This window comes from Lytechinus variegatus, chromosome 1 (assembly GCF_018143015.1).
Source record: "Lytechinus variegatus isolate NC3 chromosome 1, Lvar_3.0, whole genome shotgun sequence".
Classification (NCBI taxonomy): domain Eukaryota; kingdom Metazoa; phylum Echinodermata; class Echinoidea; order Temnopleuroida; family Toxopneustidae; genus Lytechinus; species Lytechinus variegatus.
In genome coordinates, this window is record NC_054740.1 from 4,502,992 (window position 1) to 4,525,377 (window position 22,386).

General features: G+C 39.5%; 1 protein-coding gene and 1 long non-coding RNA gene across 2 annotated transcripts; both read right to left on the reverse strand.

Moving 5' to 3' along the window:
- Positions 1–678: 678 nt before the first annotated feature.
- LOC121410836 lies at positions 679–5,060 on the reverse strand. The gene is made up of 4 exons (XR_005969383.1): positions 4,764–5,060; positions 3,325–3,502; positions 2,528–2,684; positions 679–793 (listed from the first exon to the last, which is right to left on the reverse strand). It is a non-coding gene; the product is annotated as an uncharacterized LOC121410836 (long non-coding RNA).
- Positions 5,061–5,207: 147 nt separating this feature from the next.
- On the reverse strand, positions 5,208–6,461 carry LOC121408127 (uncharacterized protein F54H12.2-like). The gene has a single exon (XM_041599852.1). It carries the CDS (start codon positions 6,459–6,461, stop codon positions 5,208–5,210), a length of 1,254 nt encoding a protein of 417 aa, XP_041455786.1.
- Positions 6,462–22,386: the final 15,925 nt, after the last annotated feature.

Below are 22,386 nucleotides of genomic sequence, written 5' to 3' on the forward strand. Positions count from 1 at the left end.
CTTTAAAATTCAATAACTTTGTTATCCAATTTGATGAAATTTTTCGCAGTTTGCTCAGTGAATTCTACTCTATAAATATTTTCAGCCCGGACCATCCCTTTAAGAAGGACTTCTATTGCTCCCCCCACAAAATAAATAACATGAATCAGCGTTGATCTCATTACATTATTGAGGTAAAACCATAGGAGGTATTTTTCTGAGTTTAGAGAACTGCATTTAAGGAGATTTCAAGTCTTCGCAAGATGTGCAGTTTTGCATAGACATCCAACAACCATGACATACATGCAGAATAGGTATTGACTAAGTCATTGTGTGAACTTATTCCGTTGTTATAATTTGCGCTACAGAATTGAGATACTTAATTTAGTATCAGGATTATTAGATAGAACAAATACAGTCAGATAGCTGCCCTGAACAGATTTCAATGTTGGGGTCAAAATTTTACTTGCCCACATTAATTTTTTTTTTTTTTACCTTTTTGGGTAAGCAACTTAAGCACTTTGATATTTTCACTTGCCTAGGTCAAGTGATCTCAAAGATTGCCAACAGTAACGTTCTAATATTGTTCAGGAAAATCAGAGCTTTAACCTAAATTGGCCAAATAATAATAAATATATAAATAAATAAATAAAAACTTTGAAAATGTAAGATGATAATCAGTACTTACTAATTGGAGATTGATGAAAGATTCAAGACTTTGAAGTACGGCACATTTAATTTGCCTCATTCCCCTTTCGTTCTGTCGATCAAAATCCCAGGAAGTACTGAAAGCCAAATTTTCTTCATTGTTGACCTGTATAAATGAAAATACGGTTTGAGCAAAGAAGTGACCGGTGAAGGAAGGGAAAACAAAATAAGAATGGGAGCAAAGAAAATAGGAAAGAAAGATGAAGGTGAGGAGATATCAGCATTTTCAAACTAAATGTGTTTGCCTGCAAGTGAGATTCAATCTTACTAGTGGAATGGGTGCAAATATATAATTGAGATATTATAAGGATTGAAGGTAATAAAGGGATTCACCATGGTGATTTCAGCCAAAATGTGTATCACCCATTAATATACAACAAAATCATTTTATATTCAAAAGGCTTGTTGACCCCTGCCTGTGACCTTGGAACTGGAGGTGACCTTCAAATCTCTGAAGAACATCATCTCTCTTAGATTGGTAACAATTTATGAGTGATGATAGAAATTTAAACAAACAAACAAACCAAAATCCTAACAATGAGCTCCAAAAGTTCTTCAACCCCTGCTGTAACATTTGACCTGGAGGTGACCTTCAACCCCCCCCCCACCCCCCGGGGACATCTACCATCCAAGTTTGGTAAAAAAAAATGGGCATACACTGTACATGGATCAAACGTTATGAGCTGTAATACAAAACTTGCCCTAATAGGCTTAACTTTGACCCATGCTCATCATCAGCCTGACCCATGAGGTGACCCTCATGTTTGGTAAAATTGAAATAAATTTGCATATAACCATGCTTCTTTCCAAGTTTGATTAAAAGCCTTGAGTACAAAGTTATTCAAGTTTTGTCAGCGTTCCCATTTGAAATTCCTGCAATGCATTACTGCTACACAATCCGGGGGGGGGGGGCACTCGACCCAAAAACTGGTGGGGGTGTGCCGCGGGCGAGACAAAAAACGGGGGCCTTGGAGTGGGCTAATTGTAAAAAGGAGGGTCCTCGGCTTCAGAACTACAAATGTTTGTGAAATCGGGGGTCCTTGGAACGAGTCGCCTGCATGTGAGTGCCTTCATGCATCCCTATGGAACGGGCAAACGTGCATGCAGCTAGACCGGCAGCATGGGCGGCGGGTGCGCTAGCACAGAGGCAATGGTCAGACAGCGTTCATTGCAGCGGCTGCTTTTTCAAAATTACGACTCATTGTAGCAGATCGATCGGAACGGCATAACAGAAAATATGCGAAGCTTTGGAGCGGATTCCTTTTTCACGAGAAGAAAATAATATGCCTTGGAGTGGCTTTCTTTGTTCTTTTTCTTAATAGGCTAAAAATGCTATGCCTTGGAACGGAAATTTGAGTGTAAAAATGGGGGTCCCCTCCGCTGCACATACCCACTATGCATTATATACTGAGTGCCCCCCCCCCCCTACACAATAATGCAATAATGGTGAATAATGCTGATAATGCTGTGCGCAGTGTTCAGCTGGTATTATGTTGAGAGTCAATTATCTCTCTTTAATGGCTTGTGCAACACGATAGTAAAAAAAAGGGTCTGTGTTACTTCCTCTTCAGAAATCATTACTCTGAATTGGTGTATGTTACTGTAGAACATCACTTGCTTGTTTCGATGAGGTCCATTAACTATACTAATTATGTTGGACAGGATTCGGTGTACATAACAACACTGATTTCACTTTAAATTGTAAGCATTGTTATTCTTACACACCTGGAGAGGAAATATCCTCTTTTGCAGTTTAAATGCTAATTGATGCAGCTTTGTAAAAGTCTTCGCACTGCTACTGTAAGTTTGAATTGAGTATAACTATAAGACTAAAACTTACTCTGCGTCATTTTCTGGTCCACTCCAGCCCCTAGGATCTTTCTATACCCTGGATTAATCTTCTCCGCAAATTCCAAAGTCTGCCTGGACAACTTTGGCCACATTGTGAAAAAGGCACCAGGAGCTGCATCAATTGTTAAATCAAAGTCTTGATCAATCTGAAAATGAAATAAGTATTTATATATAAGCTGTATAACACATAATACAATTACCAGCAATACCATGTTTTCATACATTACCGGTACATTGTAATTAAAGTCATGCTAAATATTGCTCATTAAATAAAAAAATAAAACTTATCAATGTTTGTAACAAAAACCCTAGGTCACATGCACACACTGCACAAATCAAGTAAAGTCTAGTGAGCTTTGACATTGACCTTTCTATTTCTAACCATTTATCACATTTTTTTAAATATTGATCACTATTGGAGTAATTAACCACTGGAGGAATATACTTAGTATTTGCAAAATGAGGGGGGGAGTTAGGTGGGGAAATTAATATCCCCCCCCCGCCAGAGATTGACATTCATGGGAAGAAGACATAACTTAATCTTTCCAATCGGATTTCAGAACAACTTTTCCACTAATCATAGAATTATGACAACTAAGATGCAACTGAATTTTTAACACTGAGGCAGAGTAAGTGATCCTATGATCTTGCACTATATTCTCAAGCAAGAAAGAGAATAATTTTGGAAATTCATAACCAAAAATGCTTCGTTCAACTTCGAACAATTAAATTAATTTTTTTTTTCATAATGCGAATCCACTGCACTAAGTAATCAAGTTAGTTTACCATTCCCAAAAGCTGTAGATATTTGTCAAGAATTTCTGCTGTGCTTGGTCGCGGGTTTCCTCTAGTCAACTCATATCTCGGTACCGAGGTTCGTCACATTAACAACAATGTTGTCAGGTAATGAGTAATATTGCATCCAGTAGGTGTCTTCTTCGTGCTCATCTTCTGCAACATTTAACTGTGATAAACATGAATCAAAGATCAAGAATAGTAACATTAATTATTACACAAGTTATCTGACTATTCTATAGAGAACTGATGGAATAAGTGGATAAATTGTAGACATTCTCAATAAAAAATTCCCCTGTGCACAGTGGGAAATTTACATGAAGTCAACCTAAATGTAATTCCTGTATCTCAGATTCAAAATTAGTTTCTGATCATTCACAAACTGTACATACATCTGCAATTACAATGTAACATTTAGATCTGTTGCTATTTGCATGTAGGCCTGTCCTCGCTAGGCTGGCCAATAATAAAGGACTATTGGCCAAGCTAGGCCAGGATTTAGATCTAGGTTTGGACCTATAGTATAGACCTAGATTTAAATGGGGTTTAACAAACACATATGTAGACGTACAAAATTGAATAAAGTTGACTAGAAATAGATCTAGCCAGGCCTATACATTACACGTAGGCTATGTGCTTGAGGACGGCCCGGTCCGAGCTTGTACCGGACCCGGTACCTCGCGCATATCGCATCCGCATGCGATCATCGGCAGTGAATTATTTGTGTGAGGATCTTCATCACAGTTCATGTAGGCTATAATTCAAATCACCAATTTTGAGACTAATACTAATAGAAGCATGGAAGGAAGTGAAACTTTGTGTAAAGATCGTGATGTTGCATGAATTTCATATTTCACCCCCATAAAATCCCACCTTTTGTCACTCAGAATATCAGATCGAGTTCATGGTCTCGAAGTTCGTGTAAGTGGAGCATGGTGTAGGCCCTAGTGGTAATTAAGTGGAGTGGATCCTGCACGAACTTCGCTCAAGGTACCATAGTCTGCGCACATGCGTATCTGCGCAATTCTAGTAGAATCTATAAGATACGCAATGCAAACTTTACACATCTAATGCATAGACAGATATTTATTGCAAAATCCGACTCACAAAGGTGGAAAAATAATGAAATTTGGGTATTTCTTATGACAGCCTCAAAATGCAGCCTTTCTCATCAAAATCTCCAAATCACGTGCAAAAGTGAATGGGTGCGCAGACTGGGGCACCATTTTTTTTCAATCTCAAAATGACTGCCGGCCGAGCCGAGGTTTTTCCAATAAAATCATAGGCCTATATATTTCTGACTTGGCGACCATCATATAGAGTTACACACGTACATGCACACACAATAAAACCACTGCAACAACGGTAACAATGCATTGACTTTTGAGATTATTCATGAACATTCACTCGAAATCAAGCACTGAATTTACCTCTAAAGATTGGAACTAAATGTGGGAAGTCCCACTCCTGAAGCAGGTTTGTCACCCCCAAATCTTTCATTTTCTAAAACGGAGATTAAACACGATTTTTCCAGTGCACTGCAGCAGTCTCCGAGTCGAACATACTCAACGCCATCTTCCGACCACTAGCATAGCACTGCGCACGCGTACGCATGCGCTTTACATGTGCCGGTATCTTGTACAACCCCCTGTTCAAGCCTTCTGTCTACGGACCTTAAACAGGTCAATTCGCCGTGTTTTATACCGATATTTATCAAAGCTTAAACATGTGCTTTTCAGAAAATTATACAGCACCTCTTATACAGCGATATTTTGTACAGCGTTTTTACTGTGTAATACGGGCGTGTGGAGGGATGATGCTTCAATATGTAGTCGATCTGCTGAGTATCCATTTTATTTAATAGAATTAGAGGGTTATCCTTGGTGATCGTAGATGATGTTTCTGCTCCTGTCAATCTGGATGAGCCCTTGTGCTTCGGATAAGACGATACAGTTTGCAGTTTTTGTCAAAGGTGTATCAAACTGGAGCTCGAGTCGTAGGTTGCCTTGTTTAACGAGGTTAAGGTGACATCCATCCGATAGATCTGGAGTCAGGTCAAAAGCATACAACGTGTATCCCTTTGAATAGTCTTCTCTGTCAATGTCCAATCCTTTATCCGTAAACATACGCCCACAACCCATAAAGAGTGAATTGTAAGCTTGTAGAAAATTCTGTCCTGGTCCTTCAACGTAATTTGGACGAAGAGGTCTCATAGGTATTGTTTCTCCGTCGATAGTAACCCCAATGAAGTTGAGATTAAGATGTTTGAAGTTATAAGGATTTTTGGTATAGGATCCATTGTAGGCATCGTTGTCTACGAAACCGACGATGATTCGGTTGGGGAGTTGGCCAAGAAATAAATTGTCCTTGCTCACTGACATGTTACCGGCTGGGATCGAGAAGGAACGGACATCTACTTTGTTCACGGGATACTTTGCGGTTGATTTTTCCAATGTTTTAGCGTGTGAGATCATCACCGATGGGTTGACTTTCACTCTCCTGACGTAGAGGGCAGCCTTATCAATGACCACTTTGTACTTTGGATTTACGTCGGATGATAGGAGACAGAACGAGTCCTTGCTACGGTTGAATTTGAGTTTTAAATCGACTCCAGGGAGTAAAAGCCTTTCCTGAAAGAACAAATCGGCGTATACCGGTGCTATCATAGAGAGAAGTTTACTTCCAGCTATAAACGTATGTCGTTTTTTTAGCCCCTTGTTTGTTTCCCCATCTAAAGGATTGACGATGTCCATTTTACCCGCCTCGTCTTTGTAGTATAATTGTTGTGTAAGCTGGGATGTTTTTGTTTCACCTCCGTAGTGTAACAATGTTTCCAATAAGGCTCGATAAGGGTAGGTGTTCGAAGGTTGGGATACCAATTTTTCATTGAGCATTACATCTACCTGACTGAAAAGCGAAGGTAAAAATAAATTGACAGGTCCAACCTGCGCATCTGCACCGAGAGGTGAGTTGTCTGGGTTGACGATCTTGGTTGTCACTTGAATCATGGTTTGAGAAAGATCTACATATTTTTCCGCAGTTCCGCCTACGTTGAATTCAATAGGAGCTGCATCTGTGATGGTACTGACAGGATGATATTCAACCCAAGGTCCTTTGAGAATACTCATTTGTGTACTTGGAATGGTAAAAAGATCCAATTCGGATTTACAACAGGCATCACTCTTATCGTGTAATTTAACCATGATGAAAACGTTGTTATGCAGATTGGTTGAATGAATTACTGATCAAAGATGTCTGGTACCCGACGTCTTTTCGCTGGAGGGTTTTTTGACCGAATGGTCCTTTTCCTTGCTTGCTTCTTTCTTTTAACTTCTCTGAAGATCAACCTACGATTCCCTCCTGTCTGCGTTCCTCCTAGTGTCGTCTTGATCCTGCCCATTGTTTTGGATGCCAGTCGCTTCCCGGCTTTCGTCACATTCTTCCTGGTCGCCTTTTTAATATTTTCACCGTTGAGGGTATCTTGAACGATGTTCATTCCTGTACTCATTGCCTCCTTACCCAGTGCCATGGCCCCCCTTTTTAAAAGCGGGGCAGCCGATCTAAATAAACCCTTTACCAAACTACCCAGTCCATGTCCTCGTTGCATGACAGCTCCTCTAAAAACTGGGATACCATACCCTATTTGGCGTTGATAAATATGCATTTTATTTTTTATCATAGAAGGTCGTCTACGATGATGTATCATTACAGTTTTATACAATCAATTGTTTTTACAAAGAGGAAGCACGTTCCCTAAAATGAAGCTTCACGATCACCTTCCCTCTTTCAAATGGCACAACTTCACCGGTTTCATTCGTTAATATAATATCTATAGTTTCAAATTGATACAGGTTTAAAGGAACGTAATGAGGGGAATCGTAAATACAAATGATGTTATCCGACTCTTTGTTAGGAGTGACAGCTACGGTTCTCAAAAGAGGTACGCATGCATCCCCTACATATTGATGTTGCACAATATCGGAATAGACGTAAAATGTGTGAAAGAACATGTGAACGTCCATCGGCAGAGGGCTTAACGTAGATTCTTTAAGATAACATTCCCCGTCAAAACCCATCATTCTCGCTAGATTACAGGGTATTATCACCGCCGTTCCTTCTCCAATTTGTATGTAACACTTTCTCATTGTATGTTTATAAAAGAAACCAACGGAAGACCGTATACGTCTATCCATGACAGCATTGATCACCATGATAAATTCTTCTCCCGAATTATAATAACCCGATGGTAATGTAATCGATTTCACCGTGTTGGGGTTATTGGAATTCGCATCATTACGATGAACAGTAATTACATTATTTTCTTCGTTGATTATATTCCAGCTCTTCTGGAATTGGAGTTCAGCGAGCCCTACCTCGAAATTTTCCGTGAGGGAAATAGGTGTATGAAGCTTCGTTGTGTAACGACATGTTTTGTTTTCAGGATAAATATTCATGGAGCTATTGCTCGGTAAAGTGACGTAAAATTGGGAGCTCATGATGAAGACCATCCAAACACAACCCTGTTCGAAACACGATTTGACATTTTCTTACGATGTTATACACCTTTATCTCTTTTCTATCCTGTTCTCCCAACTGTCGAATTCTTTCCCATAACCCTTCCAACGTACCAGGTATTGTTTTTTACCCTTACGAGTCCTTGTTTTCAACACCTTTTCTATCAAATATTTGGCGTGTTTATCTTTCCTAACCTTTTGAAGTTCGTATTCGTAAAAAGTACCCAATAGTTCCTCTCCGTTGTAATCCTTCAGTTTGTATACCGGTGGTATCCTCCCAATGCATTTGCTGATAGTAAAAATTTCTTCCGACCAGTTACTCGCATACCCCTTTTCAAACCTCAGTTTGTTTTTACTGATACGTACCTGGTCACCCACTGCATATTTCATCTTCTTTTTCCTTTAAACTTTTTTCTTTGTTTTTGTTCCAAACAACGCGTTTAAAGCACGTTTTTGATTCTCGATTGTCACTTCTTTGGGCTTCATACCGATGCTTGAGTGAACAGCCCCATTGTACACTCGCATGATTTCCTGCAATACATCGATGTATCGATAAGAATTGTTAAAAGTTAAATACCTGTATACCCTAGTCATGAGAGTACGGTTAAAACGTTCCGCTGCAGCACATTTAATGCTGTTTTCTGTGGTGAAAAATTGAATATTTTGTTCTTTCAGGAAATCTTGAAAATTCTTGTTTAAAAATTCCTTTCCTTTGTCCGTGTGTAACATAATAGGGACTCGACTTTGTTTCAAGATTTGTTTGAAACCGTGTATGATGTCATCGGAGGATTTTGTTTTGAGGGGTATGGCCCATGCATATTTAGATAGAACGTCGATACACGTTAGAATATATCGATATCCCTTGTTAAATTTGGTTAAATTATTTAAATCGATCAAATCAGCTTCCCAAATTTCATCTATCCCTCGCACTTTCACACGATTTCTTTAAAATTTCTTTCTTGCAGGTGTATGCAAAGTGTATGCATCCTGATGTTGTAACCATTCTTTCACCTTTTTCACTTCGACATTTGGGAATCCATGTTCTCTCACAGCCCTCCATAATTTTATCACACTTCCAAAGCCTGCACCGTGTTCTGGATTGTAATAAATCTCTCTCAAAGCTCTTCCCAACTTCTTTATAATTTGTTGTTCACGGCAATCTAGCTTCTCTTATCAATGACTTATTTTTCACAAACACTAGGTTATAAATGATTGGTTACTCACTATTCTATTCAACTACACACGCACATTTCCATATACTGCCCAAATAATGACGTAGCTACACGTTTCTTTGTTGGTTTCTGAAGTTATTATTATCATTGTTATTATTATTACGAACAAACTATATACATGTATGATACAAAACAACAACCAACAAGTCTATATCACATCATGCTATAAATGTACAAAATGGAATGTAGAGTCGTTCTAAGAAGCAACCACGGTACTAGTCCATACAGTGACTCGGGTGTAGTGTCGTTCCAAGGAATTTCGTATGTCGCCAGTCCTTTGACAAAGAATGAGTAGAGTTCCTGTTTCTTCGCTGTCGATATGCCTGTCCCGTTGTAGACCTTCTCGAAGTAACATAGCGTTGCCAGAGCCCTGGATAATAGATGAGGATGGTCCTTTCTTTCCAGACTCTCGGAGAGTAGTATATGAACAAATAACTGGAGATCGTCGGTCTCTCGTAGACGTGTGGTTGACAGACGCTGGAAGTCGCCATGTCGCTTTATTCTTTGACAGATGTTCACTAGTTTAGACAGCTTCTTCTCCGTCATTTCAGGATTCAGCTCCAACACAATCCCTTCTATCAGAGCAAAGGGGGTGTCATCGGGGGAAATCCCCTGTCGACATCCATGGCTCGGTAAACAATCTGCACTGCCGGTTCGATTCCTTCTAGATGGCGTTGTATGTTCTTTCTCCTTGCCTCCAATTCCTCCTCCGTCTCTCCTTTCAGGATGAATTGAAGATGTTCCATGTACAGTCTGCAATCGACCTGGTCCGGTTTCAACCAGAGGACTCGGGCTACGTGTGGGTAAAACTGCTCCACCTTCTGAGGGTCCAGGTAGCTGACTGTCTGATGTACCATGTGTTGTGGGTCGGATGATGGAAGGTAGCTCGCTATGTCGTCGGGCTAGTTTTTGAGGCTCCACTGCGTCTCTACGATCATCAGGTACTCCGTCAGCATCATGAGTTCGACCTTTTCTACCGTCGTCTGCATATCTCGACACCATTCTTCCGGAGTTTCGGTCATCTTGTATTATGTGTGTTGGTCAATTATAGAGAGCAGTTTCGCAATGAAGTTTCACGATACCAATAACCCCTTTTATACGTTTTCTGACCCCACTATAAAGCTGTAAGTTACTATATTTAGTTCTATCTTGACATGGTCCAGACTTGTTTGGATGTGTCTTTTACTTTCTTCTTGTTTTAATGGTTATTTATAGATATGATTTCATCGGTGTTGTGCAATTCTCTATGACGTCATTGGTATTGCACGTTCATTTCGCCATTCTATGGCGTCACACTTGTCAAGACTTGTTGAATTCTATTTATTTACTTATTTCTTGTTCTGCCTGATGATATGACGTCATTTGTTTTTCATGGTTCGTCACTCTATGACGTCATTTGTCTTACGTCACACTTGTGACGTCATTTGTTTTTCATGTTTCGTCACTCTATGACGTCATTTATCTTACATCACACTGGTGACGTCATTTGTTTTCGAGGCGTCTCAAATCTATGACGTCACTCAATAATTATTCCATATTCTTATTGTTTTAACTTTTTAATCCATATTCTTATTGTTTTAACGTTTTAAACCATATCGCTATTGTTTTAATTCATATCGCTATTGTTTTAATCCATATCGCTATTGTGTTAGGTATAATCCATATTGATCCATATTTCCATAATCTATAATCCATAATTTATAATCCTATTGTTTTAATTTTAATCCATATTTCCATAATTCATAATCATATTTCATATTTTCATAATTCATAATCATATTTCATATTTCCATAACTTTATTAATATTTCATATTCTATTGTTTACAACAATAGAATATTCATAATTCATATTTCTATTGTTTAGAACAATAGGGATTAGTTATGTGACTATACGTACACCTTTACTATTTTCGTATAGTTAGAAAGACATGGATTAAGTAGAATATACGTTCATGTTTATGTTTTATTCATTAAATTTGAATTTAACCCGGCCTCCTCGCAACCAATTAAGCTCTAAGGGTGTGTCCTGTATATTTTAACCCATTTTAACATGTACCCTTTTAGATGTAGTCACTTTTTTTTAATCCTGTTTTTCATGAAAAATACGTGGCGAACAAACAAAACAAATGACAATTGAAATTTAAAAGAGCGCATGAAAGAGAAATAACCCTCAAAACGAACAAGAGTTCTCAAAATATAAGTTGCCCATTTTTGGGTCAATAATTTTTCAATATTTTTCAGTTCGCGCTTTGCTCTTAGTTTTAATCTAGAATGTATAGTATCCTTTCTCGTAGAAATAGAAGCTATCAAACTGCAAAAAAAAAACCCTACAATGCACGTACAATGGGACTTAGTGTTGGGGGACACGGACCCCAAAAAAAGTTTCACAACAAAGAAAAGAGAAAATAGGGAAAAGAAAAAAAGGGGGTGAAATATAATTTTCAGATATGTCAAAATCTATAGCAATCATAAAATGAAATTTTCATATAAAAAATTGCACTTTTTAAAATGAATGGTGCCCTTTTAAGCCATGGCTTCCTAAAATATAAGACTCAATACGCTACTAACCTCTCCGAATTAAACTGAAGAAAAAAGATAAATCCCGGCGCCTCACTGGAAATAAAACTTTATTAGTCTGTGGTACACAAAGGCTTCCATGCAAGTACTGCAGGAAACTGAATTTCTCATGCACCACATAAAATACACGTACCATAACGTCTGTGATTCATTTTCAGTCATATATTTCCGGGGTGGCTGCATGAGAAGTACCTTTGAAAGTACAGCACTGGGGTTGCCATACAGAATTTTAGAAGTGCCTTAAATTTAATAAGTCCTGCAGGAAATATAAAAATCTTCAGGTACCACAGAAGTATCACAGGGTTGCCATAGAAGTGCCTTTAATACGGTACTGCATGCAGGAAATAAAAAAAAAATCATAAACCGCAGAACGATCGTAGGGTTGCCAAGGAAGTATTGCAGGATATTTCATAATTTTCATGTACAACAGAAGTATGACATAACTATCACATAGTGATACTACAGAACTCTTGTCGTCATTCTGTCATATTACCAAGCAACAGACGTGCCATACAGGTACACTAGGTATGGCAGGAAATTTTCAAATTTTCATGAACCACAGAAGTATGACAGAACTATCACAGTCTGATACCACAGAACTCCTGTCATCATTCTGTCGTATCATACAAGTATGGCAGGAACTTTTCAAATTTTCATGTACCACAGAAGTATGACAGAACTATCACAGACTGATACCACAGAACTCCTGTCGTCATTCTGTCGTATCATACAGGTATGGCAGGAACTTTTCAAATTTTAATGTACCACAGAAGTATGACAGAACTATCACAGACTAATACCACAGAACTCCTGTCGTCATTCTGTCGTATCATACAGGTATGGCAGGAACTTTTCAAATTTTCATGTACCACAGAAGTATGACAGAACTATCACAGACTGATACCACAGAACTCCTGTCGTCATTTTGTCGTATCATACAGGTATGGCAGGAACTTTTCAAATTTTAATGTACCACAGAAGTATGACAGAACTATCACAGACTGATACCACAGAACTCGTGTCGTCATTCTGTCGTACTTACAAGTACAACAGGAGTATCACAAAGGTATGACAAATTACCACCAGAGTACTACAGGAATTTTGTGTAAGGGAAATCATATTGACCAACGTCTGATTAAACATTTCGATGAAACCATTAGATTGAGGATGATAGCTAGAGGTTCTGGTTTTGTGAATTTCAAAAAGGCGACACATTTCCTGAAACAATGAAGCTTCGAATGAGCGGCCCTGATCAGAATGTAATTCAAAGGGAGTGCCAAATCGGGATGTGAATTCGTTAACAATTTTGTTCGCTATCGTCGGGGAGCACTGGTCAGGGATGGCATAAGCCTCTAACCATTTAGTGAATGTATCACTAACCACAAGAACATATTTGTTACCTTGATCAGATTGAGGGAATGGCCCTAATATGTCGATTGCTATACGATCCATGGGGGCGCCTTGTTGGTAATTTTTGAGGGATGCATGGGGTGTCTTGGAGGGCCTCTTACGAGCACCGGAAACATGACAAGCTCGTATGTAATTACGTACTGTATCTTTCATGAGGTACCAATAGATATTTTGCTTAATCCGACTGAGAGACTTCTTGAAACCCAAATGCCCTGCCATAACCGCATCATGGTTAGCTTCAAGTATGGTGTTTATTAACGACTTTGGTACAACCAATGTTAACCGTTCGCGAGATGACCCTTCATCCCATTTCTTAAATAGTACACCATCGATAACTTCAAGTTGTTTCCATAGCAACCACAGATTCCTAACTACAGGGCTCTTATTATGAACTTGTTCTCTACCCGGTCTTACTGCTGACTCTGTTAGCCAGTGTAATATAACACTGATATCTTTGTCTTGCCTTTGAAGAGAAGAAACATTATTAGCAGTAACTCCAATGTCATCGAAAATATGCGGCCCAGAATTACTCCTGGCATTGGCGGAAGTTTCACGTCCGCAGGGCATATTTAAAAGTCTGTTAGAGTCACAATTAACAGAATCTCCCCTTTTCTGGCTTGTTTTCTAGTGGTTACAGGCCTTACAAAGGTTGTAAACGACGGTGGACAGATTACATTACGCAGAAGGTTATATCCTGAATATATTATACTTATAATCATCTGTATCATTATCATCACATACCTAAATACCCATCCAATAAATGAAACATACTGCAGGCTCTCTGGCTCTGATTTCTGCTTGATTTTGCCACCTCTAATTTGCACCGTTGCCGATCCTGCACTTCTCTTCGCGCCGTCTCCAAAATGACGCGCACTGCAGCGACGCACTCGCTCATTTACACTATTAGCGCTACCTTTCTTTATCGTTAAAGGCATCACATCATCAAGCTCCATAAAATCAGACCAGGCTGCATGTTGTTTCCTACAGTGCTTACAACCATTACAAGGAAGAGAATTGAACATATCCCTTCCATCATAGCACTCACACATTTCTGGGTTGCATGGTACACGAGATAGAGCATCGGCATTTGCATGACTGCGACCTGCACGATGCTCAATCTTAAAGTTGAATTGTGATAAGATTTCTAACCATCTAGCCATTTGATTAGATGGCTCTCGAAAGGACATTATCCATCTAAGAGCACTATGATCGGTTCTCACCACAAATTCACGTCCAAGTAGATAGCGTCGAAACTGATTAACAAATGTCACGACAGTGAGAAGTTCCCGGCGAGTTACACAAAAGCATCGCTGTGACTTCGTCAGCGATTTACTTGCGAAGACTATTGGCCGCTCCTGGAAACGTTTCTGTGAAGGATCCCACTGCATCTGCGAAAGCGATGCTCCAATACCAAAGTCAGATGCATCGGTATCCAGTATGAAGGTTCCTTCGTTTAGGGGGTATGCCATAACATTGTCACTTGTGAGTGCCTTTTTAAGCTCTGAAAAAGCACTTTCACATAAATCGGACCATTCAAATGTCACTCCAGACTCAAGCAAGTAATTAAGCGGCCGTGCAATTCTAGCAAAATCCCTGATGAACCTACGGTAGTAAGAGCACAGCCCTAAAAATGACCTAACCTCTTTCACATTTGTAGGTGACGACCGCTCCGCCACTGCTGCTATCTTGTCTGGGTTGGCTTTCACACCATTTGGTGTGACGATGTGTCCGAGGTACAATACTTCAGATTGAAATAAAGCACACTTGCTTGGCTTCAGCTTGAGCCCGGCCTTACTCAAGCGTTGGAAAACTTCATCCAGTCGAGAAATGTGATCTTCAAACGTAGGGCTGAAAATTATCACATCATCTAAGTAGATAAGCAGTGTTTTCCATTGAAGTCCTTTGAGTACTAGTTCCATACACCGCTCGAATGTACTTGGGGCGTTAGAAAGTCCGAAAGGCATAATATTATACTCGTAGAGTCCCGATCGCGTCCGAAAAGCAGTCTTGTGCTTGTCCCCTTCCCTAACCTCTACTTGGCAGTATCCTGACTGCAAATCCAAAGTAGAGAAATATTTACATGTACATCCACTTAAACAATCTAAACAGTCATCGATATGGGGTAAGGGGAAACTGTCGAATTCCGTTACAGCGTTCAGCTTTCTATAATCAACACAGGGGCGAGTTATCCCATCCTTCTTTGTTACATATACAAGAGACGATGCCCAGGGGGATGATGAGGGACGGATTATTCCTGCTTTTAGTTGTTCACCTATAATGCGTTCCTCCTCATCGTCAACTGCCCGAGGGGGCCTCAGAGATGGCTGACGAACAGGTTTAGCTTGTCCAGTTTTAATTTCGTGCTGCAGCACAGAGGTGCGACCCAAATCGTTTGATGATTTCGCAAATGTGTCCGAATGTTTATGTAATAACCCATGAAGTATGTTTCTCTTTCTATCACTCATTCCTTCACTGCTTTTCTCATATATAGTCCATTGAGACTGGGATGTAATTTGTCAACATTATCACGCGTTATGTTCTCAACATTATTTCGGTCTTTCACATTTACTCGAGATATTCGGTTGATTATTGATTTTGAGTCATTCTCGAACTCGTCAATTTGCTGCGTAGTAATGATCTCGGTCGCTATTCCCACGGTTTGTCCTTTACGCAAAATCACATCCTCGGCAGAGGTGTTCATAATGCGTATCGGCAGCACGGGTTTGATCTGTTCAGAATTGCATAATGTAGCGCCAATCCGGACTGCCTCCTCCTGTAACCCGGTTGACACCGGTTCAATGAGGATATCCTGGTCTTGATGTAAAATTACAGCATTGTCGACACACCCTGCTGCCAATATTTCACAATTTGCAGGCACAGTTATTGAAGATTGGAGAGTAACATGTCCTATCGTTGTATCACCTGTTATTGCGCAATCGATCCAAATATTACTAATCTTGATCCCCTCCTCGCTTCAAATACACAGTCAAAGTGATACAAGAAATAAAATCCGATTAGCACATCACCGTGGATTGGCGCCCCAAAAACATCCAATGTCAAAATTGAGTTCGCGATTTCAATATGAACGGTTGATATTCCCCTAACATCTAGTAAGCTGTCAACTGCCGTTTTGAGAACAATGTCATTTGTCGGTTTGCGAAGAACAGGTTTATTATCACCACACATCTTAATAAATATTGATTCAGAAATGATAGTTACCACAGCTCCAGTGTCAATCAATGAGCTTGCCTGAACGCCGTTCACTGCTGCTTGTACATGTGCTGATAACCCATTCGTCTTGCTATGTGTCACTTTGATGTCAATGATTTCTTTAGCTGGATGAGAGACCGGTATCTGGCCGGATGAGCCGGTCTCATTTAGTTTCCCTGATTCCCATAGGACACATTTGGAGAGTCTCTCTGGGGATGGGGGCAGTAGCGCCTAAGATGTCCCCTTTCACCACAGTTAAAACAGGTACGGGTGTCTTGGTAGGCACGTCCTCCTCGTCCTCGACCACGGCCGCTAAAACCATTCAGGCTCAGTCTCTCCGCAATCTTCTCTGCGAGCCCATTGATCTTCTCCTCAATAGTTGCATCCATTTTCGCTTCAAGTTCTGCCAATGTACATGTATTCTCAATAGCGGAATTAGGAGAAGGGGCCACCATGCGGACTATGTGATCAGGCCGATGTTCGTCAGTGACAGAGCGATACCTCTCTACCAGGTCCTGCGCCTCACTGAGGTTTGCCGGCTCCCTCATTCCAATAGTCAGAGCCAACTGCTGGTCCTGCAAACCACGGATGAATTGCCGCAAAGCAATTTGTTCCCTTGTAGCTTCGTTGGCAGTCGGGTAGCCGCGAAGAACAAACCGCCTCAAGTCAGCCACGTAGACAGACAGGGATTCACCAGGAAGGAGCTTCCTTGTCTCCAGCATTGACAATAAAGAATTTGGCTTAGTCCTTTCCGCAAACCGCGTTGCCAGGGCCTCTTTAAGGAGATGAAACGAACTAAAAACATCTTCTGGCTGCGTCCGGAAGAGATAGTCCGTTGCCTCCCCTGTCACTGATGATAGAAGACGAAGCCTCTTCTCCTCCTCTGACCAGAAGCAGGCGACTGCCAAGTTCATGAACAGGCGGATAAAAGTCTCCCATGAGCTGTCACCTGAGAAAGCCGTTTGTCGAGGGAGGGGGACGCTTCCCAACGATACCCGTCCACATGCCTGCTTCGGCTCCTCCTCACAAAGAGAGTCGAACTCGACCTCATCCTCCAACTTCTGTCGCCTCCTCGATTTAGAACCCGGCATCATGAAAGAGTTTTACCGCTGCCATCCGTATTAAGTCTGCTTCAAACTCATACAAAATGTAGACTACAGGCGTACGTGCAGGTTCATTAGGTTCATTTTAATCAGATCAAACTATCGAAGAAAAACTCTCTCTCCCAATCAATATTACCCCATTATATACCCTAGTGATGGTCTGAAACTCGACCACCCCTGAAAACATGTGTTTGTCATCCCATACAATGTAAGACATTCATGTACCTTGGGCCTGTCATTTCCTAGACAAATTTATGTATCGGACCACTTTCTCTGGTCAGTGGAAATAGAGACCCTATTTATTTTCAAGTGGTCAAAATGTTACATTTGCCTAACTATATGAAATATCAGGTCAAACACAGGTCAGGTATGTGACCGTAACAATACTTATCAAATGTTAAACATAAACTATCACTTTCCATGAAACCGTTTGAAGCATTCTCACCACCGATTTCTAGCAGACGACGCCCAGCCATAGAAACGACAGTGTAGAAGTGTGGTCGCGCTATAATGAGGGTCAAATGACAAAAAGACAAAAATTTTGGTCTCAAAAGAATAATTGTGTTCTCCTGAAGAGATTGATACCTTGCATTCAATACCTAATCTGACTAAACGTGTTAAAAGAAAAGAAAACGTCTCATTAGACACCCCTCATTTTAATAAAAAAATGCATTGTTCCATTCATATATTTTGTGCACTCCTATGGTATGCAGCTACAAGTTCTACTTGCTTGATGTCAATCAATGGGCTAAATATGTATTATGTGGATTTACAACTTTTTGTTTGCATGTTTAATTTTGTTCGAGGTGATTTATTACCTTTGTATTCGCATAAGAATAAACAAAGTAAATAAAAGAAAATTGATAACAAACAAAGAGTGTAAGCATTTCTTTTGCTCATTTCGCCTCTCATCCCTATTATAACCGTAAATTTGGAGGAAGAAGGGGGGGGGGGGGTGTTATAGGCATCAACCCCGCCCTGCTTACAAGCCAGGAGGATGGGGGTATGTACCCTGACTCAGCACCACACCCCCCCCCCCCTCCTGTAGCTTTCAACGAAGTGAATAGTATACAAGTGCGCAATCTATGATGTTTGAAATCTGACGGAGACAAGTTTATGTATTTTAATGTTTTGTTCATCTTTCTTTCTCTGCGTGCTCTAAACTTTGAAAATAGGAATCCTGATGATAATTAGAAGTTATGTATCATTTTGAAGTTCCTACTAGTACTTGTTTCATTTCACACTCTCAAACCAAGCAGATCTGATCTCCTATTGGTAGTAGAAAATCGCATTTCTGCATGATAAATGATAAGCACTGAATATACATTTGAAAGCGTCATTTTAGTATCATAGTCGATAAATGCACTAAATGCCGAGTTACATACTGATCAAATGTTGTTAAACATAACGTATTACTTTGCATGAAACCGTTTGAAGCATTCTCACCACCGATTTCTAGCAGACGACGCCCAGCCATAGCAACGACAGTATAGAAGTGTAGTCGCGCTATACTGAGGGTCAAATGACAAAAGTCAAACATTTTGGTCTCAAAATAAAGAGTGTGTTCTCCTGAAGAGATTGATACCTTGCATTCAATACTTAATCTGACTAAACGTGTTAAAAGAAAAGAAAACGTTTCATTAGACACCCCTCATTTTAATAAAAAAATGCATTGTTCCATTCATATATTTTGTGCACTCCTATGGTATGCAGCTACAAGTTCTACTTGCTTGATGTCAATCAATGGGCTAAATATGTATTATGTGGATTTACAACTTTTTGTTTGCATGTTTAATTTTGTTCGAGGTGATTTATTACCTTTGTATTCGCATAAGAATAAACAAAGTAAATAAAAGAAAATTGATAACAAACAAAGAGTGTAAGCATTTCTTTTGCTCATTTCGCCTCTCATCCCTATTATAACCGTAAATTTGGAGGAAGAAGGGGGGGGGGGGTGTTATAGGCATCAACCCCGCCCTGCTTACAAGCCAGGAGGATGGGGGTATGTACCCTGACTCAGCACCACACCCCCCCCCCCCCCTCCTGTAGCTTTCAACGAAGTGAATAGTATACAAGTGCGCAATCTATGATGTTTGAAATCTGACGGAGACAAGTTTATGTATTTTAATGTTTTGTTCATCTTTCTTTCTCTGCGTGCTCTAAACTTTGAAAATAGGAATCCTGATGATAATTAGAAGTTATGTATCATTTTGAAGTTCCTACTAGTACTTGTTTCATTTCACACTCTCAAACCAAGCAGATCTGATCTCCTATTGGTAGTAGAAAATCGCATTTCTGCATGATAAATGATAAGCACTGAATATACATTTGAAAGCGTCATTTTAGTATCATAGTCGATAAATGCACTAAATGCCGAGTTACATACTGATCAAATGTTGTTAAACATAACGTATTACTTTGCATGAAACCGTTTGAAGCATTCTCACCACCGATTTCTAGCAGACGACGCCCAGCCATAGCAACGACAGTATAGAAGTGTAGTCGCGCTATACTGAGGGTCAAATGACAAAAGTCAAACATTTTGGTCTCAAAATAAAGAGTGTGTTCTCCTGAAGAGATTGATACCTTGCATTCAATACTTAATCTGACTAAACGTGTTAAAAGAAAAGAAAACGTTTCATTAGACACCCCTCATTTTAATGTAAAAGTGCATTGCTCCATTTATATATTTTGCGCGCTTCCTATGGTATTCCAGCTACAAGTTCTACTTGCTTCATGTCAATCAATAGGCTAAATATGTATTGTGTGGATTTACAACTTTTTGTTTACATGTTTAATTTGGTTCGAGGTGATTTATTACATATGTATTTGCATAAGAATAAACAAAGTAAATAAAAGAAAATTGATAACAAACAAAGAGTGTAAGCATTTCTTTTGCTCATTTCGCCTCTTTTCCTTATTATAACCGTTAATTTGAAGGAAGAAGGGGGGGGGGGTTATAGGCATCAAACCCGCCCTGCTAACAATCCACAAGGATGGCGGTATGTACCCCGACTCAGCAACACCCCCCCCCTTATGTAGCTTTCAACAAAGTAAATAGTATTCAAGTGCGTAATCTATGATGTTTTACATCTGACTGAGACAAGTTTATGTACTTTAATGTTTTGTTCATCTTTTTTTCTCTGCGTGCTCTAAACTTTGAAAATAGGAATCCTGATGATAATTAGAAGTTATCTATCATTTTGAAGTTCCTACTAGTACTTGTTTCATTTCACACTCTCAAACCAAGCAGATCTGATCTCCTATTGGTAGTAGAAAATCGCATTTCTGCATGATAAATGATAAGCATTGAATATACATTTGAAAGCGTCATTTCAGTATCGTAGTCGATGAATGCACTAAATGCCGAGTTACATACTTATCAAATGTTGTTAAACATAACCTATCACTTTGCATGAAACCGTTTGAAGCATTCTCACCACCGATTTCTAGCAGACGACGCCCAGCCATAGCAACGACAGTGTAGTAGTGTAGTCGCGCTATAATGAGAGTAAAATGACAAAAATTCAAAAATTTTGGTCTCAAAAGAAAGAGTGTGTTTTCCTGAAGAGATTGATACCTTGCATTCAATACCTAATCTGACTAAACGTGTTAAAAGAGAAGAAAACGTCTCATTAGACACCCCTCATTTTAATGTAAAAATGCATTGTTCCATTCATATGTTTTGTGCACTTCCTATGGTATTCCAGTTACAAGTTCTACTTGCTTGATGTCCATCAATGGGGTAAATATGTATTGTGTGGATTTACAACTTTTTGTTTACATGTTTAATTTCGTTCGGGTTGATTTATTACCTTTATATTCGCATTAGAATAAACAAAGTAAATAAAAGAAAATTGATAACAAACAAAGAGTGTAAGCATTTCTTTTGCTCATTTCGCCTCTCTTCCCCATTATAACCGTTAATTTGGAGTAGGAAAGGGGGTTTTATAGGCATCAACCCCGCCCTGCTTACAAGCCAGGAGGATGGGGGTATGTACCCCTACTCAGCACCACCCCCCCCCCTCCTGTAGCTTTCAACGAAGTGAATAGTATTCAAGTGCGCAATCTATGATGTTTTAAATCTGACGGAGACAAGTTTATGTATTTTAATGTTTTGTTCATCTTTCTTTCTCTACGTGCTCTAAACTTTTGAAAAAGAAATCCTGATGATAATTAGAAGTTATATATCATTTTGAAGTTCCTACTAGTACTTGTTTTATTTCACACTCTCAAACCATCCAGATCTGATCTCCTATTGGTAGTAGAAACTCGCATTTTTGCATGATAAATGATAAGCATTGAATATACATTTGAAAGCGTCATTTCAGTATCGTAGTCGATAAATGCACTAAATGCCGTGTTACATACTTATCAAATGTTGTTAAACATAACCTATCACATTGCATGAAACCGTTTGAAGCATTCTCACCACTGATTTCTAGCAGACGTCGCCCAGCCATAGCAACGACAGTGTAGAAGTGTAGGCGCGCTATAATGAGGGTCAAATGACAAAAAGTCAAAAATTTTGGTGTCCCAAAGGATTTTTTTTCTTACTGAAGAGATTGATACCTTGAATTCAATACCTAATCTGACTAAACGTGTTAAAAGAAAAGAAAACGTCTCATTAGACACCCCTCATTTTAATGTAAAAATGCATTGTTCCATTCATATGTTTTGTGCACTTCCTATGGTATTCCAGTTACAAGTTCTACTTGCTTGATGTCCATCAGTGGGCTAAATATGTATTGTGTGGATTTACAACTTTTTGTTTACATGTTTAATTTCGTTCGGGTTGATTTATTACCTTTGTATTCGCATTAGAACAAACAAAGTAAATAAAAGAAAATTGATAACAAAATAAGAGTGTAAGCATTTCTTTTGCTCATTTCACCTCTCTTCCCTGTTATTACCGTTAATTTGGAGGAAAGAGGGTGGGGGGGGGGGTGTTATAGGCATCAACCCCGCCCTGCTTACAAGCCAGGAGGATGGGGGTATGTACCCTG